This window comes from Panthera onca, chromosome D4 (assembly GCF_046562875.1).
Source record: "Panthera onca isolate mPanOnc1 chromosome D4, mPanOnc1 haplotype 2, whole genome shotgun sequence".
In the NCBI taxonomy this organism is placed as follows: domain Eukaryota; kingdom Metazoa; phylum Chordata; class Mammalia; order Carnivora; family Felidae; genus Panthera; species Panthera onca.
Window position 1 is genome coordinate 58,453,028 of NC_138351.1, and position 24,617 is coordinate 58,477,644.

The window sequence follows — 24,617 nt, forward strand, 5'->3', positions numbered from 1 at the left end:
TCAGAGCCTCACCACCTGTAAAAACACTGTCAGGGATTGGAGTGATGCTTTTTCCTGACTCAATTCACAATTCTGTTTTAACTTGAGACCTCCATGTTAATTAGGAAATATGAGGGGCAAGGGAATGTACAAGTGCCCATCAGTGAGTCTGTATCCTCTCCACAGGTCTGCCCTGTAACTGTGCAGATCAGTTTGTCCCCGTGTGTGGGCAGAATGGACGCACTTACCCCAGCGCCTGCATTGCTCGCTGTGTGGGCCTCCAAGACCATCAGTTTGAGTTTGGATCGTGCATCTCAAAGGATCCATGTAATCCTAATCCCTGCCCCAAAAACCAAAGGTAAACTAAATGGCTCCTTATCTTTTTCTTTTTTTTTTTTTTGTAAGTTTTTATTTTAATCCCGCAGTGTTCATCACGTATTTTACCCATCCCCACCCACCCACCTCCCCTCTGATAACCATCAGTTTGTTCTCTATAATTAAGAGTCTGTTTCTTGGTTTGTGTGTGTGTCTCTCTCTCTTTTCCCTTCCTTGTTTGTTTTGTTTCTTAAATTCCACATCTGAGTGAAATCATATAGTATTTGTTTCTCTCCAACTGACTTATTTCACTTATTTAGCATTGTACTCTCTGTCTCCATCCATGTTGTTGCAAATGGCAAGATTTTATTCTCTTTTATGGCTGAGTAATATTCCATTGTATATATATACCACCTCTTTATCCATTCATCACTTGATGGACATTGGACTGCTTCCATAGTTTGCCTATCGTAAATAATGCTGCTATAAACATAGAGGTACATGTATCCCTTTGAATTAGTGTTTTCATATTTTTTGGGTAAATACCCAGGAGTGCAATTGCTGGATCATAGGGTAGTTCTATTTTTGAAGAACTTCCATATTGTTTTCCAGAGTAACTGCACCAGTTTGCATTCCCACCAGCAGTGCAAGAGGGTTCCTTTTTCTCTGCATGCTCACCAACACCTGTTGTTTCCTGTGTTGTGGTTTTAGCCATTCTGATAGGTGTGAGATGATATCTCAGTGTAGCTTTGATTTGCATTTCCCTGATGATAAGTAATGAGGATCTTTTCATATAGATTGGCCATCTGTACGTCTTATTTAGAGAAATGTCTGTTCATGTCTTTTGCTCATTTTTTAATTGGATTATTTGCTTTTTTGGGGGTGTTGACTTTTATAATTTCTTTATGTATTTTAGATACTAACCCTTTAATCAGATATGTCATTTGCAAAAAACCTTCTCCCACCATGTAGATTCCCTTTTAATTTTGTTGATTGTTTCCTTTGCTGTGCTGAAGCTTTTTATTTTGATGTAGTCCCACTAGTTTATTTTTGTTTTTATTTCCCTTGCCTCAGGGGACCCATCTAGAAAAAAGTTGCTATGGCCAACATCAGAGAAATTACAGCCTGTGCTCTCTTCTAGGATTTTTATGGTTTCAGGTTTCATATTTAAGTCTCTAATCCATTTTGAATTTAGTTTTGTGTATGGTGTAAGAAATGGCCCAGTTTCTTCCTCTGGCATGCTGTCTAGTCTCCCCAAAACCATTTGTTGAAGAGACTGTCTTTTTCCCACTGGATATTCTTTCCTGCATTGTCAAAGATTAATTGACCATATAATTGTGGGTTCATTTCTAGATTTTCTATTCTGTTCAGTTGATCTATGTGTTTATTGTTGTGCCAGTACTATACGGTTTTGATTACTACAGCTTTGTAAAATAATGTGAAGTCTAGAATTATAATGCCTGTGGCTTGGCTTGGCTTTTTCAAGATTGTTTTGGCTATTCGGGGTCCTTTGTGGTTCCAAACAAATTTTAAGATTATTTGTTCTAGTTCTGTGAAAAATGCTATTGATATTTTGACAGAGACTACATTAAATGTGTAGGTTGCCTTGTGATACAGACATTTAAACAATATTTGTTCTTCCAATCCATGAGCATGGAATGTCTTTCCATTTCTTTGTGTCATCTTTAATTTCATGCATCAGTGTTTTATGGTTTTTAGAGTACAGGTCTTTCACCCCTTTGGTTAGGTTTATTCATAGGTATCTTATTATTTTTGGTGCAGTTGTAAATGGAATTGTTTCCTTAATTGCTCTTTGTGCTGCTTCATTATTGGTGTATAGAATTGCAAAAGATATCTGTAGATTGATTTTATGTCTTGTGACTTTACTGAATTCATTTATCAGTTCTAGCAGTTTGTTGGTGGAGTCCTTTGGGTCTTCTATATATAGTGTCATGTCTTCTGCAAATAGTGAAAGTCTTAACTTCTTACTTACTGATTTGAATGCCTTTTATTTCTTTTTGTTGTGTGATTGCTGTGGCTAGGACTTCTAGTACTATGTTGAATAAAAGTAGTGAGAGTAAACATCCTTGTCTTGTTCCTGACCTTAGGGAAAAGGCTCTCAGTTGATCCCCATTGAGGAGGATGTTAGCTGTCAGTTTTGCATATACGATCTTTATTATTTTGAGTTATGTTCCCTCTAAACCTACCTTGTTGAGGGTTTTTATCATCAATGAATGTTGTACGTTGTCAAATTTTTTTTCCTGCATCTGTTGGAATGATCACATGGTTCTTACCCATTCTCTTACTGATGTGATATGTCACATTGATTGATTTGCAAGTATTGCAGCCCAGGAATAAATCCCACTTAATCATGGTATATGATTGTTTTTTTAAATGTATTATTGGATTCAATTTGCTAGCATTTTATTGAGGATTTTTGCATCTGTGTTGATCACACATATTGGCCTGCAGTTCTCTTTTTGTGGTGTCTTTATCTGGTTTTGATATCAGGGTAATGCTGGCCTCAAAGAATGAATTTAGTTTTCCTTCCTTTTCAATTTTTTTGAATAGTTTGAGAAGAAGAGATATTAACTCCTTTTTAAATGTTTAGTAGAATTCGCCTGGTCCTGAACTTTTGTTTGTTGGAAGTTTTTTGATTATTGATTCAGTTTCTTTGCTGATGATCAGTCTGTTTAAATCTTCTATTTCTTCCTATTTTAGTTTTGGTAGGTATGTCTTTCTAGGTTGTCTAATTTGTTGGCATATAGTTTTCTAAAATTCTCTTATTGTATTTCTGTGGTGTTTGTTGTTATTTCTCCTCTTTCATTTGTGATTTTATTTATTTGGATCCTTTCCCTTTTTTTTTCTTGATAAGTCTGGCTGGAGTTTTATCAATTTTATTGATTTTTTTTCTAAGAACCAGCTCCTAGTGGCATTAATATGCTTTATTGTTTTTGTTTTGTTTTGTTTATATATCATTTATTTGTGTTCTAATCCTTATTATTTCCTTCCTTCTGCTGGTTTTAGATTTTGTATGTTCTTTTTCTAGCTCTTTTAGGTATAAGGTTAGGTTGTTTATTTGAGATTTTTCTTGCTTCTTGAGATAGGCCTGTATTGCTATAAACTTTCCTCCTAGAACCACTTCTGCTGTATCCCAAAGGTTGTGAACTGTTGTGTTTTCATTTTCATTTGTTTCCATGTACTTTATTTCTTTTATTTCCTGGTTGACCCATTTACTGTTTAGTAGTATGTTATTTAACCTCCATGTATTTGTGGTCTTTCCAGATTTTTCTTATGGTTGACATCTAGTTTCATAGTGTTGGGCTCAGAAAAGATGCATGGTATGACTTTGATCTTTTTAAATTTTTTGAGGCTTCTTTTGTGCCTTAATATGTGATCTATTCTGGAGAATGTTCCATCTGCACTTGAAAAGATTGTATATTCTGCTGTTTTATTTAGGACGGAATGTTCTCAATATATCTGTTAAATTCATCTGCTCCAGTGTGTCATTCAGAGCCGTTGTTTCCTTGTTGATTTTCTGTTTAGATGATCTGTCCATTAATGTAAGTGGGGTGTTAAAGTCCCCTACTATTATTGTATCATTATCCATTATTACTTGTACATTTATATTAACCATTTTGTGTATCTGGGTGCTTGTATCTGGGTGCTTCCAAGTCGGGTGCATAAATATTTACAATTGTTATAACTTCTTGTTGGATTGTCCCCTTTGTTATTATATAGTGTTCTTCTTTGTCTCTTGTTACAGTCTTTGCTGATACAAGTATTGCTACTCTAGCTTTCTTTTGACATGCATTGGATGATAAATGTTTCTCCATCCCCCCACTTTCAATCTGCAGGTGTCGTTAGGTCTAAAATGAGTCTCTTGTAGGCAGCATATAGATAGGTCTTGTTTTCTTATCCATTCTGTCACCCTGTGTCTTTTGATTGGGCCATTTAGTCCATTTACAGTCAAAGTAATTATTGATAGATATGTATTTATTGCCATTTTATTGCCTGTGTAGTGGTGCTTTCTGGAAATTTTCTCTGATCCTTTCTTGTTTTTCTCTCTTTCATGGTTTGCTGATTTTCTTTAGTGATGTATTTTAATTTTTTTCTTTTTATTCTTTGCATATTTATTAGTGGTTTTGATTTGTGGTTACCATTAGATTTGTATATAACCCCTTCTGCATATAGCAGTCTATATTAAGTTGATGTTTGTTTAAATTTGAACAAATTCTTTATTCCTCTCCTCCCCACATTTTAGGTGTATGGTATCATATTTATATCATTTTATTTTATGAGTTCCTTGACTGAGTTTTTACAGAAATACTCATTTTTATTGCTCTTGTGTTTCCTATCTTTATAAGCCATTTTGGTCTTTCCTTTTCACTCAAACACTACCCTTAAATAATTATTTCAGGGCTGGTTTAGTTGTCATGAATTTCTTTAGTTTTGTTTGTCTGGGAAGCTCTTTATCTCTCCTTCTATTCTGAATGATAACCTTGCTGGGTAGAGTATTCTAGGCTGCAGGTCTTTCCCATTCAGCACTTTGAATATATCCTTTCTGGCTGGGAAAATTTCTGCTGAAAAATCATCTGATAGCCTTATGGAGTTTCCTTTGTATGTAACTGTCTTCTTTTGTCTTGTGGCTTTTTTAAAACTTAATTTATTTATTTTGAGAGAGAGAGAGAGAGAGAGAAGCAGAGAGAGAGGGAGAAAGAGAATCCCAAGCAGGCTCTGCACTGTCAGCACAGAACCTGACATAGGGCTCAATCCCACAACCTTGGGATCATGACCTGAGCCAACCAAGGGTCATATGCTCAACCAGCTGAGCCACCCAGGTGCTCCAATATTTTTTTCTTTATCACCATATCTTGCCATTTTAATTACAATATATCTTGGTGTGGATCTTTCTGTTGATTTTGTTGGGGGTTCTCTGTGCCTCCTGGATCTGGATATCTGTTTCCTTCCCCAGATTAGAGAAATTTTCAGCTATTGTTTCTTCAAATAAATTCTCTGCCCACTTTTTCTCTCTTCTTCTTTGGGATTCCTATAATACAAATACTATTACATTTGATGGAATCACTGAATTCCCTAGGTCTATTTTCATTTTGCATAATTCTTTTTTCTCTCTTTTGTTTAGCTTGATTACTTTCCATTACTCTGTCTTCTAGATCATTAATTCATTCCTCTGCTTCTTCCAACCTGCTGTTCATTCCACCAGGCATGTTTTTTGTTTCATTTATTGAGCCCTTTATCTCTACTATGTTATTCCTTATCTCTGTGTTAAGGGTCTCACTGATGTCTTCCACTCTTTTCTCAATTCTAATGAGTATCCACATGATCATGCTGTAAATTCTCCATCAGCATGTTACTTCTATCTGTTGTACTTCAATCTCTGGCCATGCCCGTGTCCTGTTCTTTCATTTGGGATAAATTCATCTGTCTTCTCATGTTGTCTAAGTCTCTATGCCTGTTTCTGGGTGTTAGGAAAGTCAGCTATGTCTCCTGTTCTTAAGGATGGTGGCTTTATGGAGAGGTCCTGTAGTGCCCTGCAGTATAATGTCCCCTATTCTCCAGGACCTGCTTCTGGGAGTGTCTCCAATGTGTGCTGCATGTGCTCTGCTGTTTTATCCTGGCTACTTTATCCTTCAGGCCAGTTGTATGCAGAGGCTCTTTGCCTGTTGTGGGCACTGTTTGGTCCTGGTCTGAAAGTGGGGCATTTTAACTAGCTGTGCTCTCGTCTGTTTGTGAAATGAGACATATTGCCACTGCTACTGGAACCAAGTCTCTGCAAAATTCCCACATGGGAAGATGCATCGTGAGCAGGGCTTTGGGCCAGTCTTCTGCAGGAGGGGGCCCACCACACTGGGACTCAGGCAAGTGTGACTGGGAAGGATGATTCCACCAGAGCATGATGGGGCAGGGCTTGGTGTAAGCAAGTTAAGTTGCAGGTGTTGGTGCTGCATTGGTTCCCAAAGGTGGTCCTGTGCTTATGTTGAGGGGTGGGGGAGGAAAATGGCACCTGTGAATTCCTTTTTTCATGGAGATTCCTCCATGAAATGCTGTCTCTCTGGGACATACTCTGAGATGAGTGAATAACCTCCCTACTGTGTGCTCCGGGTGCTCTTCGGTTTGCTGTTTCCATGCTGTCTGTCCATAGGCTTTTTGCCCTCCTTTTCTTCCAGAACAGCCCCAATGTCCTCTGAACTCTCCCAGAACCAACCACACTAACCTTTAAAACTCCAGGCTTTAAGCCACACTGGTTGCAAGACCTCATGAAATTTGAGCCCTCTCATTTTCCAAGCCAATTGCTGCAGGCATTTGTCTTCCCCAAGCACTCCCCTGTGTGCTAGTTTGTTTCTCACCTTTCTCTGTGACCATGGCTGCCACAGGTCCACAATCTATTTCTCTCCCAAGCTGTGTCTGAGTGGTAGGATATATTCAACATGCTGAACTGGAAAAAATATGCAGCCAAAAAGTCTTTATTCAGGAAGGCTGTCATTCAAAATAGAAGTGGAGATAAAGAGTTTCCCAGACAAACAAAAATTAAAGGGGTTCATGACCACTAAACCAGCCCTGCAAGAAATTTTAAGGGGGGACTCTCTGAGAGGAGAAAAGATGAAACAAAACAAAAAAAGACGAAAAGCAGCAAAGACTAGAAAGGACCAGAGAACACCACCAGAAATTCCAACTCTACAGGCAGCACAATGGCAATAAATTCATATCTTTCAGTACTCACTCTAAATGTCAATGGACTAAATGCCCCAATTAAAAGATATAAAGGGGCGCCTGGGTGGCTCAGTCGGTTGAGCGTCCGACTTCAGCTCAGGTCATGATCTCGCAGTCCGTGAGTTCGAGACCCGCGTCGGGCTCTGGGCTGATGGCTCAGAGCCTGGAGACTACTTCCGATTCTGTGTCTCCCTCTCTCTCTGCCCCTCCCCCGTTCATGCTGTCTCTCTCTGTCTCAAAAATAAATAAATGTTAAAAAAAAAAATTAAAAAAAAAGATATAGGGTAACAGAATGGATAAGAAAACAAGATCCATCTATTTGCTGTTTACAAGAGACCTATTTTAGACCTAAAGATACCTTCAGATTGAAAGTAAGGGGATGGAGAACCATATACCATGTTAATGGATACCAAAAGAAAGCCGGAGTAGCCATACTTATATCAGACAATCTAGATTTTAAAATAGACTGTAGCAAGAGATGAAAAAGAGCATTATATCATAATTAAGGGGTCTATCCACAAAGAAGATCTAACAATTATAAACATTTGTGTTCCAAATATAGAGGCACCCAAATATATAAATCAATTAATCACAAACATAAAGAAACTCATTGATACTAATGCCATAATAGTAGGGGACTTCAACACCCCACTTATAGCAATGGACAGATCATCTAAACAGAAAGTCAACAAGGAAACAATGGCTTTGAATGACACACTGGACCAGATGGACTTAACAGATATATTTAGAACATTTCATCCTAGAGCAGCAGAATACATATTCTTCTAGAGTGCACATAGAACATTCTCCCGAGTAGATCACATACTAGGATGCAAATCAGCCCTCAACAAGTATAAAAAGATTGAGATCATACTGTGCATATTTTCAGACCACAACACTATGAAACTCTAAATCAACCCCAAGAAAAAATTTGGAAAGACAATGAACACTTGGAAATTAAAGAACATCCTACTAAAGAATGAATGGGTTAACCAAGAAGTTGAAGAGGAAGTTAAGAAGTACATGGAAGCCAGTGAAAATGATAACACCACAGCCCAAAACCTCTGGGATGCAACAAAGATGGTCATAAGAGGGAAGTATATAGCAACCCAGGCCTTCCTAAAGAAGGAAGAAAGGTCTCAGATACACAACCTAACCTTACCCCTTAAAGAGCTGGGAAAAGAACAGCAAATAAATCCCAAAACCAGCAGAAGAATAAAGATTAGAGCAGAAATCAATGCCGTCAAAATAAAAAAACAGTAGAACAGATCAATGAAACCGGGAGTTGTTTCTTTAAAAAGATTAACAAAATTGATAAACCCCTAGCCAGTTTGATCAAAAAGAAAAAGGAAAGGACCCAAATAAATAAAATCAAGAATGAAAGAGGAGAGATCACAACCAACACTGCAGAAATACAAACAATAATGAGAGAATATTATAAGCAATTATATGCCAATAAATTGGGCAATCTGGAAGAAACGGACAAATTTCTAGAAACATATAAACTACGAAAACTTAAACAGGAAGAAATAGAAAATTTGAACAGACCCATAACCAGTAAAGAAATTGAATTAATAATTTTAAAAACCTCCCCAAAAACAAGAGTCCAGGGCTGAAAGTCTTTCCAGGGGAATTCTACCAAACATTTAAAGAAGAGTTAGCACCTATTCTTTTTAAGCTGTTCCAAAAAAAAAAAAAAAAAAAAAAAAAAAAGGAAGGAAATCTTCCAAATTCATTCTATGAGGCCAGCATTACCTTGATTCCAAAACCAGACAAATATCCCACTAAAAAGGATAACTATAGACCAATTTCCATGATGAACATGGATGCAAAAATTCTCAAGATACTAGCCAACTGGATCCAACAATACATTAAAGAAATTATTCACCACGACCAAGTGGGATTTATACCTGGGATGCAGGGCAGTCAGTGCAAAAACAATCAATGTGATACATCACATCAATAAAAGGAAGGACAAGAACCACATGATCCTCTCAATAGGTGCAGAGAAAGCATTTGACAAAATACAGCATCTTTTCTTAATAAAAACCCTCAAGAAAGTAGGGATAGAAGGATCATACCTCAAGATCATAAAAACCATCTATGAAAGACCCACAACTAATATCATCCTCAATGGGGAAAAACAGAGAGCTTCCCCCTAAGGTCAGAAACATGACAGGGATGTCCACTCTACCACTGTTATTCAATATAGTATTGGAAGTCTTAGCCTCAGCAATCAGACAACACAAAGAAATAAAACACATCCAAATCGGCACAGATGACATGATAGTCTATATGGAAAACCCAAATGTTTCCACCAAAAAACTGCAAGAACTGATCCATGAATTCAGCAAAGTTGCAGGATATAAAATCAATGCACAGAAATCAGTTGCATTTCTATTCACCAATAATGAAGCAGCAGAGAGAAATCGAAGAATCGATCCCATTTACAATTGCACCAAAAACCAAAAAAAGCCTAGGAATAAAACTAACCAAAGGGGTGAAAAATCTATACACTGAAAACTATAGAAAGCTTATGAAAGAAATTAAAGAAGACACACAAAAAATGGAAAAATATTCTATGCTCATGGATTAGAACAAATATTGTTAGAATGTCAATACTACACAAAGCAATCTACATATTCAATGCAATCCCTATCAAAATAACACCCACAATCTTCACAGAGCTAGAACAAACAATCCTAAAATTTGTATGGAACCAGAAAATACCCCGAATAGCCTAAGCAATCCTGAAAAAGAAAACCAAAGCTGGAGGCATCACAATTCCAGACTTCAATATGTATTACAAAGCTGTAATCATCAAAACAGTATGATACTGGCACAAAAACAGACACTCAGATCAATGGAACAGAATAGAGAATTGAGAAATTGACCCACAAACATATGGCCATCTAATCTTTGACAAAGCAGGAAAGAATATCCAATGGAATAAAGACAGTCTCTTCAGCAAATGGTGTTGGGAAAACTGGAGAGCGACATGCAGAAGAATGAACCTGGACCACTTTCTTACACCATACACAAAAATAAACTCAAAATGGATGAAAGACCTAAATGTAAGACACGAATCCATCAAAATCCTCAAGGAGAAAGCAGGCAAAAACCTCTTTGACCTCAGCTGCAGCAACTTCTTACTCAACATGTCTCCAGAGGCAAGGGAAACAAAAGCAAAAATGAGCTATTGGAGCCTCATCAAGATAAAAAGCTTCTGCAAGGCAAAGGAAACAATCAGCAAAACTAAGAGGCAACTGATGGAATGGGAGAAGATATTTGCAAATGACATATCAGATAAAGGGGTAAATATCCAAAATCTATAAAGAACTTACCAAACTCAACAGCCAAAAAACAAATAATCCAGTGACAAAACGGGCAAAAGACATGAATAGACACTTTTCCAAAGAAGACATCCAGATGACTAACAGACACATGAAAAAATGCTCAACATCACTCATTATCAGGGAGATACAAATCAAAACCACAATGAGATACCACCTCACACCAGTCAGAATGGCTAAAATTAACAACTCAGGCAACAGATGTTGGTGAGGATGCAGAGAAAGAGGAACCCTTTTGTACTGTGGGTGGGAATGCAAACTGGTGCATCCACTCTGGAAAACAGTATGGAGGTTCCTCAAGAAGTTACAAATAGAACGACCCTACGATCCAGCAATTGCACTACTAGGTATTTATCCAAAGGATACAGGTATGCTGTTTTAAAGGGGCATGTGTACCCCAGTGTTTATAGCAGCTCTATCAACAATAGCCAAAGTATGGAAAGAGCCCAAACGTTCCTCAACAGATGAATGGATAAAAAATATGTGGTATGTGGGGCACCTGGGTGACTCGGTTGAGCGTCCAACTTCAGCTCAGGTAATGATTTCATGGTTTGCGAGTTCGAGCCCCACGTCAGGCTTTGTGCTAACTGCTCGGAGCCTGGAGCCTGCCTCAGATTCTGTGTCTCCCTCGCTCTCTGCCCCTCCCCCACTTGTACTCTGTCTCTGTCTCTCTCTCTCTCAAAAATAAATTTTAAAAAAAATTTTAAAAAAAGATGTGGTATGTACATACAACGGAGTATTACTCAGCCATCAAAAAGAATGAAATCTTGCCATTTGCAACAATGGATGAAACTGGAGGGTATTATGCTAAGCAAAATTAGTCAATCAGAGAAAGACAAATATCATATGATTTCATTCATATGTGGAATTTAAGATACAAAACAGATGAATCTAAGGGAAGAGAATCAAAAATAGTATGAAAACAGGGAGGGGGACAAAACCTAAGAGACTCTTAAATATGGAGAACAAACTGAGGGTTGCTGAAGGGGTTATGGGTGGGAAGATGTGCTAAATGGGCAAGGGGTGTTAAGAAAGACACTTGGGATGAGCACTGGATGTTATATGTAGGGGATGAATCACTGGATTCTACTCCTGAAATCATTATTGCACTCTATGCTAACTAACTTGAATGTAAATTTAAAAATACATACATACATATATACATACATACATACATACATACATACATACATACATACATAAAGATGGGGAGATTGCCAGCAGGGTTGACAGTGGAAGAAAGGTGGTGTTGGTGAAGGCAGAGAGAACAACAGGAGCAAAGATCTTGGCTGCTAGAAATGAGGAAATAGCGTGGTATCTCCTGGGAGCTATAGCAGTTCTGTAAGACTAAAATGGAAAGTGCGAGGCACGGAATGGTAGCAGACAAGACGAGAGAAATGAATGTATTTTTATTATTAGCTGTTTGTGCCTGATAGTAATGGAAATTTCCTCCCACTTATCTACCTCCATTTTAGGGATTGGACATGAGAAATCTCTGGAAATGCAACTTCAGTATTGTGTGAAGTTATTTTTGTAGGGGCTCCTTTCTCTGCAGGTTCCTCATGAGCTCAGAGTATAGTTGACCTAGCCTTGATGATGGATTTCTGTATGTGGTGGCCATAGGGCAAGGGTCCTGCTGACTCTCTTAGGTTTAAGCCTCTAGAAAAGGAGTTTTCACTGGCTGCCTTGGAGACCAGAACAGAACACACATTTTCCTTGTGAAGGATTTTATGGAGAATAAGCAATTTCTTCTCCATCCTAAAAACCCTGATGCAGTATAGAGGGAGGGGAAAATTCTCACATATGTTAAAAGAAATGGCAAAGAGAATTGGTCACCCATCTGGCAAAGTTTATACCATGAAAACTAAGCCCAAAAAGTTTCTACGGAAAGAAGACAGGGTACTGGGCGTAAGGAATAAGAAATAAGCTGATAGGATAAGATAGTTGTATTGGGAGGTGACTTGAGGGTTGTTTTGGTGTTTGTTCATTTTCCTCTATTTGTTAACCCCTTTGAATAGGGCTGTTTTGCTTTTATAATGAAACAAAATCTCAAAATGGAAAGGTCTTCCTGGGTATAATACAAAACCAATGTAAAAAGAATAGATTGAAAAATGCAGCTACATGAAAATGAAAATTTTCTGCACAGTAACAAATTACAAATTGGAAGGAATATTGTGGGAAATCAAATAGCTCTGTCCTGGTTAAGGAGACTATAGGGAACACATTACATGCTTTCTGGCCCTGCTGAAAACAGTGGACCAGTATCCAGTTAATGTGTATATAGGGATTGGGCCCTGCCTATTCTCATGAATTCCTTAGACCATGTTATCTATTGAATATCTTATCTTGTTTTCCGCTCTGCTTTTTTTTTTTTTTTTCCATCTGCTCTTTTGTAGTCTTGGGAATGCCTTGTTTTGCTTTTTTGCATGCTTTCTATACTTTCTTACTGGCACGTAGCCACTGACACATTGTGCAATGTTTTCCCTATAATGTATGCCTAATAAATACAGGAACTTGAGAGCAGCTGGGGGCGACTTCCCTTAGCCTCCCTCTCACCTCTCTTGACTGGTGGAGTCTTGAATAATCCTTTCTGCCGTCCTCAGCTTTGCTGGACAAAGCCAAAAGCCAAACCCACAATTGGTGACCCCAATGTGATAAGCTGAACCCACAGAATATCACAGAGAAAAGGGCTGATTTCCTTATAATATAAAGAGTTCCTACAAATCATCATGTAAAAGAACAACAACCTAATATAAAAATGGGCAAAAATCAAAAACCTAATAGAAAAATGGACCAAGGATATAAACAGAAAAATACAAATAGTTATTAAACACTTGAAAAGAGGCTTTTATTGGAGTAATTCTAGCTAGTGTATACAAACCCAAAAATATCAGTACTTTAACATAGTAGAAATTCAAATACAATCCATTTGGATGTTCAGCAGGTGGCTTTCCACATAGTGATTCAGAAATTTAAGTTCCTTCCATCTAGTGATGCCCAGCTCCTGCAGACTCATAGTCCTCCTCCATATCTTCTCTATCTGGCCAGCAATTAAGAGAAGGAAGATGGTGGGGGGGTTCCGGAAGATGGCGGCGTAGGAGGACGCGGGGCTCACAGCACGTCCTGCCGATCACTTAGATTCCACCTACACCTGCCTAAAGAACCCAGAAAACTGCCAGAGGATTAGCAGAAGGGAGTCTCCGGAGTCAAGCGCAGACTAGAGGCCCACGGAAGAGGGTAGGAAGGGCGGCGAGGCGGTGCGCGCTCCACGGACTGGCGGGAGGGAGCCGGGGCGGAGGGGCGGCTCGCCGGCCAAGCAGAGCCCCCGAGTCTGGCTGGCAAAAGCGGAGGGGCCGGATGGACTGTGTTCCGACAGCAAGCGCGACTTAGCGTCTGGGAGGTCATAAGTTAACAGCTCTGCGCGGAAAGCGGGAAGGCTGGAGGACAAAGGGAGGGAGAGCTGCTGAGCCCCCGGACGGCAGAGCTCAGCTTGGCGGGGAACAAAGGCGCACGCCAGCGCCATCTCCCCCGCCCATCCCCCAGCCAAAATCCCAAAGGGAACCAGTTCCTGCCAGGGAACTTGCTCGCTCCGCGCAAACACCCAACTCTGTGCTTCTGCGGAGCCAAACCTCCGGCAGCGGATCTGACTCCCTCCCGCTGCCACAGGGCTCCTCCTGAAGTGGATCACCTAAGGAGAAGCGAGCTAAGCCTGCCCCTCCAGCCCCCGTGCACCTTGCCTACCCACCCCAGCTAATACGCCAGATCCCCAGCAACACAAGCCTGGCAGTGTGCAAGTAGCCCAGACGGGACACGCCACCCCACAGTGAATCCCGCCCCTAGGAGAGGGGAAGAGAAGGCACACACCAGTCTGACTGTGGCCCCAGCAGTGGGCTGGGGGCAGACATCGGGTCGGACTGCGGCCCCGCCCACTAACTCCAGTTATACACCACAGCACAGGGGAAGTGCACTGCAGGTCCTCACCACGCCAGGGACTCTCCAAAATGACCAAACGGAAGAATTCCCCTCAGAAGAATCTCCAGGAAATAACAACAGCTAATGAACTGATCAAAAAGGATTTAAATAATATAACAGAAAGTGAATTTAGAATAATAGTCATAAAATTAATCGCTGGGCTTGAAAACAGTATACAGGACAGCAGAGAATCTCTTGCCACAAAGATCGAGGGACTAAGGAACAGTCACGAGGAGTTGAAAAACGCTTTAAACGAATTGCAAAACAAAATGGAATCCACGATGGCTCGGCTTGAAGAGGCAGAGGAGAGAATAGGTGAACTAGAAGATAAAGTTATGGAGAAAGAGGAAGCTGAAAGAAAGAGAGATAAAAAAATCCAGGAGTATGAGGGGAAAATTAGAGAACTAAGTGATACACTAAAAAAAAATAATATACGCATAATTGGTATCCCAGAGGAGGAAGAGAGAGGGAAGGGTGCTGAAGGGGTACTTGAACAAATTATAGCTGAGAACTTCCCTGAACTGGGGAAGGAAAAAGGCATTGAAATCCAAGAGGCACAGAGAACTCCCTTCAGACGTAACTTGAATCGATCTTCTGCACGACATATCATAGTGAAACTGGCAAAATACAAGGATAAAGAGAAAATTCTGAAAGCAGCAAGGGATAAACGTGCCCTCACATATAAAGGGAGACCTATAAGACTCGTGACTGATCTCTCCTTTGAAACTTGGCAGGCCAGAAAGGCTTGGCACGATATCTACAGTGTGCTAAACAGAAAAAATATGCAGCCGAGAATCCTTTATCCAGCAAGTCTGTCATTTAGAATAGAAGGAGAGATAAAGGTCTTCCCAAACAAACAAAAACTGAAGGAATTTGTCACCACGAAACCAGCCCTACAAGAGATCCTAAGGGGGATCCTGTGAGACAAAGTACCAGAGACATCACTACAAGCATAAAACATACAGACATCACAATGACTCTAAACCCATATCTTTCTATAATAACACTGAATGTAAATGGATTAAATGCGCCAACTAAAAGACATAGGGTATCAGAATGGATAAAAAAACAAGACCCATCTATTTGCTGTCTACAAGAGACTCATTTTAGATCTGAGGACACCTTTAGATTGAGAGTGAGGGGATGGAGAACTATTTATCATGCTCCTGGAAGCCAAAAGAAAGCTGGAGTAGCCATACTTATATCAGACAAACTAGACTTTAAATTAAAGGCTGTAACAAGAGATGAAGAAGGCCATTATATAATAATCACAGGGTCTATCCACCAGGAAGAGCTAACTATTATAAATGTCTATGCGCCAAATACCCGAGCCCCCAGATATATAAGAGAAGGAAGATGGTGAAGGTTGCTCTTGAGAAGCTTTTCTAGACCAGGTTTAGAAGGAACATTCATCTCTACTTCCAGACACGTTCCACTGTCTAGAACTCAATCACTTGGCCACAATTACTGCCAGGGAGACTGGGAAATATAATCTAGATGTGTGCCCAAGAAGAAAATTAAATGAATTTGATGAGCATCCAATCAATCTACCATGATGCTTAACCTTTCTCATATTAAGGGAAATGTAAATTAAAGGTACAATTATGCACCATTTTCCATCTATCAGATTGGCAAAGATAAAAAGTTTGATAACATAATATAAGGAAACAGGCACTCCCATACAAGAAGGGGGTTGAAGGGAGGGTTGGTACATCCTCTGTGGAGGGCAGTTTGACCAAGCCTATCAAAATCTTAAATGCAGATACTCTTGAATCAGCATATATAAATGCTTCTACTTACCTAAAGGATCTCTGCAATTAATAAACAAGAAATTGATAATATCATTTGTCTCTGGGGAAGGGTTCAGGTGGCTGGGATATAAGAGTAGGAGGCAGACTAATTTTTTCACTGCGTACAATTTTGTATCTTTTCAGTTTCACCATGGGCTCGAATTATCTATTCAAAAAATAATTGTTAAAGAACACAAAGTTGTATTCATTCATCAAATGTCTACTGATGTACCAGGCATCTTTCTAAACACTAGGGCACAACACTAAGCAAGACAAAGTACCTGCCCTGGTCATGTGTAATTTAGCCCCTGGATTTTCAGCTTTTCCGCTGATCCTATTTTTCAGTACTCAAAATCCTTCCTTCCAAAACTACCAAATGTCTCCTCATAGTCTTGGTTCTCATCCCTTCCATGTTAATAGATAATGAAGTTCTAAGTATGCTTTTCCATTATTTCTTTTCAAATGTCTTAAATTTCCAAAGAGCCATATCATGCTGTGCCTTCCGACTTTAAATCCCATCGGAAAAGGTGACCACAGGCAGTAGTAGTGATGATGGTGGTGGTCATTTCAGAGCAGTAGGCTTCTCGTTGAAAAGAGCAGAGGCAGTTTCCTTGGAAATAAAATGATGCTAGCCGCTATACTCTTCTTTTATTTTGCAGACTAACATTTGTATATCCTGTTATTTCAAATGCCCAGTGAAAGGTGAACATTTTAATAGGCCTTCTTATAGAAAGCTATAAATGACCTGTGTAGAAACGAAATAGCAGAAAAGTCTAAAGAAGAGCCACCATCCCCAACCCCTCTGAAGAAGTTCAGGAATTGAGAATGAAGCAGGGTCCTGAGGTTACCAGGAAAACCCAGCTTCGTGGGGTAGCAATCTGTCTGTGATCTGCAACCAGTGAGCGGCAGGTCCTCAGCCTGTAAGCACAGAAGCCTGACTTTTTCAATACACACTGTGAAGCCTTCTCTTAAGACAGACTCCTATGTATTAGCGAGCTGAAGATTAAACCCCAGAAAATGCTTCATTTAGTATTGACTAAAAGGCCTCTAGCATCGGATGCCACCCCACCTGATGGCCTCCTATCGTGACACTTCAACCCCTGCGACCTTGACTCTCGCCCTCAGAGTCACCTCCCCTGTCCCCCAGCACTGTAATCTCTAGCACCACACCTTTGCTTGTATGGCCCCCTTGGCCTGGCACGCCTGTGTGACCCTCCTTATCCTCCACGTGGCGGCCAGGACACCCCCTCCTCCCCGTGCTTTCTCTTGGCTCCTGAATCAGAATGACTCATTCCCACGAGCATTTTGTGTGTCATTTACTAGCTTACTTCATATGCCTGCTTGACCCTCCCGCTCTACATACGCTCTTGGGGGCAGAGGCTGTTTCTGATTCCTCTCCTGCTTTCTCCCCACCCTCTTGTGCCTTGTCAATGCCGTAGTGGCCTCACCATCTCCCCTACCAGCCTTGGCCCACGGTGCCGCACTGGTGTTTTTCAGATGCATACCCAAACCACAAGTCTGCCTGACAACGTTTGATAAATTTGGATGTAGCCAACACGAGTGTTTGCCGAGACAGCTTACCTGTGACCAGGTTCGCGATCCTGTTTGTGACACACACCACATGGAACACAGCAGTCTCTGCGCCTTGTACCAGAGGGGGCAAAGCCTCTTATACAAAGGCCCGTGCCAGGTACAGTTGTTTGGCTGACAAACCCAAGTACACTGAGCTTAAAACCGGTTTATGATCTTTTACAGATGAAGCAGCAGTAAGATCACTTGGGGGTCTACTGTGAATCCTGTCAAATCCAGAGAATTAAGATGAACCATCCCAAGTTGGGTTGTTTCTGCTAACTCTGGCGTCTCCCTTGCTAGTGTACCGACCTTTGTGCATCTAGTGCCCAGGCAAGGATAGAGCGGCTTCCTGCCACCGCCATTAGGAAAAGAATGTGACGTTACACACCCCTGGCGAGCGGTAGCACCACTGTCACTTCCCACAGTTCCGCGGGCCCTCATTAGAGGACGGCCGGGAAGTTTGTGAGTTAAGACCTCCAAGAATAGAGTCCTTTCCCACTCTTTCCGCCAGAGTCCCACTCGCACTACTGAAGAGTGAGTGAAAATTTCTTGAAGAACTTAATGTCTTTTTACATCGGTTTATCTTTCAGCCTTGTAGGGTTCATGTAAAAAAAAAACACCCCCAAGGACAACTCCACTGAAGCATCCCACACGCCCCACATCCCCCACCCACAGCTGGCTGGCACCTGACGACAGGGTTGCTTCTCTTGCTTCTCATTTCCTGGTCTTCGCTGGCAGGAAAATGCCTTTGCCTTGTCCCCCTAGGCCCGTTTTCCCTCAGAGCTTGTGTTCCAAGGGCACTGATGCCTTCTATTCTGAATTCCCAGTCTTCTCTTCCTACTTGTTCCCTCTTCCTGGCTACAAGTTTTGTCTTACTTATTCCTAACCTACCTGATGGATCCTGGGCCTCTGCCCCACTGATCTCTCCACTCTTCCCTCTACTTATCCCATACCCGGCAGGAAATGATAAGGCTTCTGAATGTGCATGAAGATTGATCTTGTTTTCTTCAAACAGGCACTTCTGGAATCACAGAAGTCTGGAATGGAGGGGGGCGGCATCTTATATCAGGTCACATGGAATGAGCACCCAAGTCCCAGAAAGGCTGAGAAAAGTAATCATTTCAGTTGATCTTGGGACAGCCCTATTGACCCCTCCCCCAACCCAAAGTTTAGCCAACTTTAGGAGCTTAATTAAGAGGGTCCAGGAATTTATACCTGTGTCTCTTCCCCTTCCTATTCTGTGCTCTTGGTTAGAAAAAATGCACCATACAGGTTTCTAGGCTAAATGCGCTTTGTTTGTCGTCAGCCCTTCTGCAGAGCCACAGAGCCCGTCTGCGGGCACAATGGCGAGACCTATAGTAGCGTGTGTGCTGCCTACTCGGACCGTGTGGCTGTTGATTACTATGGGCCCTGCCAGGCCGTCGGGGTCCTCTCAGAGTACAGTTCTGTCGCTGAGTGTGCTGCTGTGAAGTGTCCCTCACTCTCTGCAACTGAGTGCAAACCCATCATCCCACCCGGTAGGCTGGCAGTGCTTGGGGTGGGCAGGGGTGGGATTGGGAAGGCTTACTTAGCACCTCTAGAGAGTGAGTCACTCAGAAGAGAGTTGACTCGTTTATTTAAATTTTTCAAAAAGTCTTGGCTCTACCTGATGCTGAATAGATGCATTACTCTGAGTCCACCTTAATAAAAAGCTGTAGATTACCTTAGATGTCGTCTTGTCCATTGGATTGAAAACAACATGGTAGGAGTGCCTGGCTGGCTCAGTCAGAACATGTGACTCTTGATCTCAGAGATTACTTAAATAAAAAGTAAATAAACTTGGGGCATCGGGGTGGCTCATTCACTTAAGCCTCCAATTTTGGCTCAGGTCATGATCTCATGGTCTGTGAGTTCAGGCCCCATGTTGGGCTCTGTGCTGACAGCTCAGAGCCTGGAGCCTGCTTCGGATTCTGTGTTTCCCTCTCTCTGTCCCTCTCCCGCTCACACTCTGTCTCTCTTTCTCTCTTAAAAATAGATAAGCATTAAAATTTTTTTTAATAAGTAAACTTTTATAAATAAATAAATAAAGCAATATGGCAAACTTTTTCAGGCAAAATCCTACCAAACACCAATATATAAATAGAAAAGGCAATATTTAATTACTAAAATTATGATTATGTATTCAAATGCATAAATTTACTCATAAAGTTAATAAAGAATTAGTAATTAATGAATATAGAATAAATAATGAATGAATGAGTAATTGAAGTAGTTTCAATGAACACAAACATTTGAAACTGGGAGAAATATAAGATTGTGGTCTTAGATTGGCCTTGGCATCATAATTTAATTGTTTTAGTTGCATATAATCGAGAAAGTCTGTTTCATACAGACCGTTACAAGTGGTAACAGTTTTCTTAAACTACTTACCTTACAGTGTCATACTTTCCACTTAAACAGAGGTAGCAGGAAAGACTTTATACCATGTCTGCATGGAACAGGTTAATCTGGAGTCTAACAAGTTCATTCCTCCATCCTTGGATTCATCAAATATTTCTTGAGCTTCCACTGTGTGCCAGAGACTCGTCTAGGCACTGGGACACAGCCGTGAGCAAAACAAAGCCTCTTCCCTCTTGGAAACCATGTTCTGATATCTTGTTATAATTTTTAACTGCTTCAAATAATTTTTAAAATTAAATTTGAATCAAAAACTCATGGAATCCCTAAAACACCTGCTCCCTTGTTTTGTAGACAGGAAATCAAAGGCCCAGGAGAGCCCTTTCCCAGGATCACACTGAGTTTTGAGGCAGAGCAGGGTCCAGGCCCCACATCTCTTGAAGGGGCAGCTCTCTCTGCTGTCTTGTATCATAACTGCCTCACCCTGAGAAGTGGTAAAGGATGAAAGCAGGGTGGAGGAAGGATTCGGGTAAACGTATAGATAGTAAGACCGGGTTGGTCAGGGAACATATCTAAACGTACAGTCACCAGGAAGGACAGCTACAACTCTCCTAGCACAAAATGAAGGGTGGGTAATTTCACCAACTACTTTGAATTCTCATTTTCTAATTCTGAACACACGTAAAATGGTTTTTGTTATACAGGTGCTTGTTGCCCATTATGTGCTGGAATGTTAAGAGTTTTATTTGACAAAGAAAAACTGGATACTATTGCTAAGGTAAATTGCTTTCTGTGCCAGATACTGTTGAAACCGTATTGATAAGCCTCTCAGTAATGCCATAGAGGAGAATGTGTCGTCCCGTTTATAGAAAAAGAAAGTGATTCACGGAAAAGCAACTTGCTCAGGGCTGTGCAGCTCATCACCAGTAGAACTAGGCTGTCTGGCACCCGATCCCGTGCTCCTTTCATCTGCACCCTGGCTGTTTGGTGACCTTGCTCTACATGTCACAGTTGGCCTGAGCCTTCCTTAGAAAAGCCTTCCCCTGCTTGCACCGTATGCAGAGATAGGGCTGGAGGCAGAACCAAGCAGCCAGAGACTGGCAGAGGCCCGGTGGTTTGAAGGCCGCCTGCCCGCTCAGTCCCCATTCCTCCTGAGGGTGCTTCCGGAGTGTGCCACCTTCCCGTGGTGGTTTTGCCCTTTTCCCTTTCCTGCACCATTGCTGCTGATCCACTTTTGTGGACACAGGGCTCCCACCTGCCACTGCCTGGAAATTAATCCCCACTTGGATTCAAACACTTGTGTTTTTACAGGAAGACTTTAATCATTTTCCTGTGGCCCCTAATTCAGAACAGTCACTTAAAAGGGGGTGGTGGGGGGCTTCTGGTGAGAGTGTTAATCTTAGCTACAAAGCTCAGCAGTCAGACAGAAGCCCTTTGGAATGGACCCTGGAGATTTAGAATTCAGCCAGCAGGGCCCCTACTGAGTTGAGGCCCCACACTTAGGGGTTCCAGTAGGCAAGGTAGCAAGGTAACCTAGGCAGCAATAAGGAATTCCTCTTTTATTCAGGTAATAGAAATTTTTTCTCTTTGCAGGTAACAAACAAAAAGCCAATAACGGTTCTGGAAATACTACAGAAAATCCGTATGCACGTGTCTGTCCCACAGTGTGACGTATTTGGATACTTCAGCATTGAATCAGAAATTGTGATCCTGATCATTCCTGTTGATCATTATCCGAAAGCTTTGCAGGTGTGTTCAGCATGCTTTGTGCAGCCTCCTTGTCACTTTCACATTTGGAGGGCTTTGTGGGGTAGGGAATGGAGGCATTTGGAAAGTTAGGCAGGGCAGGAAGGAGAAAAGCAAGGCAGCCTCTGAAGGACAGAACCGTACCGGTGAGCGTTTTCCCGGTGGCTGAGGCCGAGCACACATTCGACGGCTGAACGTGAAGGAGTGGGAGAGCGGAGAGGCCGAGAGGCCGTGGCCCAGAGCGTGCAGACGTGGAAGGCGTCTGCTTACACACAGAGCAGGCAGCCGAGGCCCAGGGAGGGAAGGGGCTGACACGGGTCACGCAGTGACACCGCCAGATTAGACACCTGTCTCCTCAGGGCTGTGCTCCTACTGGGGAGGAGGACCCACCAGGACTAGTCTAATGGACCCCATTTTTCTTCCTCAGACTCTAGAGGTGAGCCTCACCCACTGGGGCCAAGTGTTGGCATCAGAACAGTGGGAGCTCAAGTGAAGGGGGTGAATACAAGCAGTTTGTAAACTGCCACAGTCAGGAAGTTTAGTAAAGCCTGATTGCTTTCCTCCGGGCTGGGTAAGGAAGCACTGAACGTCCCTTCCCTATGACGGTGTCTAACCATGTAAAGATGGTATCTAAATGTGGACAAGTGGTGAACAGGATTGTGGGAAGAGTAAGGGCAGTGGCATTGTGGATCATTTCTGCTAATTTCCATTGACGCTGTTACTATTTGTGTAATAAAGTAAGACTATATTAAAATGTGACTTTGGCCAAGAAAAGAAGGACAGAGAAAGAACATATTCTCTATGTTGGGATCTATTTGGATTTTGTCTGACTTGACCTTTTCCTAGGTTCTGTGGTTTTAGATTTTTAAAAATCTGATTATCCTCTCCCAGATTGAGGCCTGCAATAAAGAAGCAGAGAAGATCGAATCCCTCATCAACTCCGACAGCCCCACTCTGGCATCCCACGTCCCTCTCTCTGCCCTCATCATTTCCCAGGTACAGGTCTCGAACAGTGTGCCATCAGCTGGCATCGAGGCCAGAGCCCCCTGTCCCCCCTTCCTCCTCCTCCTCAGCCTGGGCCCTGCCTTGCACATGGTCTGGACACGTAACTGACTGCCCGTGAAAAGTGCAAAATGTTCCTCCCTCGAGTTTTTCTACATTGTGAGGGACATGCAGGACTGCTGGTTTCTAGTTGAATAGTGGCCAAGTAAAAGCACTTCTCACCTCTATTCACCACACCGTATTTTTTTGAATCTGCCAATATTAGGGTTTTTGTTTTGTTCTTACAAATGTTAAAATATGTCCTTCCAAATACTAATGAGAAGAGGATGTCTTCTTTTGGTGGATTCCTGCCTTACAGTTTGCTCCTTAGATGGGTCCCCCCCACTCTCGAACAAATCTGATATCACTGGTAAGTGACGTGATCACTTTTTAGAAAGGTAACTCACTTTACTATAAGCTTCATGTCTGGAAACTTCATTTCAGAGGTCCTTTAAGTATTAAGGTGCCCCTAGGGTATGTGTGCTTGTTTACAGATAATTACCTGCTCTGTCTAGAAGCCAGGGGTCGCAGTGAAGAGACTATTAGAGTATGAAACAAAGAGAAAGCATCTTTGGAATTATCATATACATCATCAGGCAAATTTAATTTACAGAAGTTTACTTCAGGAACCCATCTATTGTGTTAAGCAGAGCAAGCTATGGAAATGGCATTCACGTGGCACGTTGTAAGCAATAGGCTCAGTGGTTACTAACGTGCGTGTGACTTTTGTGAAAGGGAGAAGTGATATCACATCAAAGCATATTGCATTATGCATTTTTATATTAACCAGATGTATATTCTTCGGTATTCATCCGAGTTAAACTTAGAGTTTTTAAACATCAATCTTTAAACCGATTGCTGCTACTTATATACTTGCCAAAAAGTGAAATAATTAGTAGTTCGTGTAAATAATATGTGATATTTTTATTTTATTATGAAGAAGGTAAATAGCCATATTTGTAAAGTGACAATCATGTGTGTTAACCCAGTACTTTCCGTTCATGAAGACACATTGCTTTTTGTGATATGCACAGTGTGGATAAGTGTTCTGTCTGACTTTCTTTTTTTGATATAGAATTATAAAGAGTTGTGGTTTAAATATTTAAAAATGTCAATCTAAGTATTAAAATGTCTGCATGTTGTCTGAGAAGTTGAATACTTTGAATGTGTTTCACAGTTTGAAATAAGCTATTCAGTGTAATACTTCTTGTTTGTATGCACCTAAACTTAGATTTTACATGAAGTATTTTTTTCAGTGTTATATGTACCCTTTGAAATATATAGGGCTATGCTCATTATACCAAAATATTGTTTAAAAGTGGGCACTTAAAGCTTTCAGAATATCTCAGTGCTGATGTAGCGTGTTTGTTGCAATTGCTTTTTCTATATAAATGTCTTCAATGCAATATACTGGAAAGCTTTTCTATTTTAATAAAAATAATTTTATATGATTATGTGTACTTCCAAGCAGTGTGAACATTTAAAGCGAAACCGCCGATCACTCTTGGGTGAGCTATGCCCTTTGCTCTGAAAGAAGAAGTTATAGGAGTTTTATTACTCCAAGCCAAGGGCCCTGGGAAAACGAGGCAGCTGGAACAGAGCTGGTCAGATCAGACCCAGGCAGGACCAGAGGGCATACTGTGGCAGGAAGTCAAGTACAAAAACCCCAGCTTTAGGAGCTCCTGGGTGGTGCAGTCGGTTAAGCGTTTGACTCTTGATTTTGACTCATGATCTCACAGTT

General features: G+C 41.2%; 1 protein-coding gene across 3 annotated transcripts in view; it reads left to right on the top strand.

Moving 5' to 3' along the window:
• Positions 1 to 24,327, top strand: part of RECK (reversion inducing cysteine rich protein with kazal motifs) — an 81,976-nt gene extending 57,649 nt beyond the window's left edge. For all 3 annotated transcript variants that reach the window (XM_060609323.3, XM_060609321.3, XM_060609324.3), the window contains 6 exons: positions 166 to 337; positions 17,639 to 17,831; positions 19,020 to 19,230; positions 20,794 to 20,867; positions 21,683 to 21,838; positions 22,727 to 24,327. In XM_060609323.3, coding sequence (XP_060465306.1) covers positions 166 to 337; positions 17,639 to 17,831; positions 19,020 to 19,230; positions 20,794 to 20,867; positions 21,683 to 21,838; positions 22,727 to 22,948 — 1,028 coding nt within the window. In that variant the 3' untranslated portion in view covers positions 22,949 to 24,327. The remainder of the gene's footprint in view (positions 1 to 165; positions 338 to 17,638; positions 17,832 to 19,019; positions 19,231 to 20,793; positions 20,868 to 21,682; positions 21,839 to 22,726) is intronic.
• Positions 24,328 to 24,617: the final 290 nt, after the last annotated feature.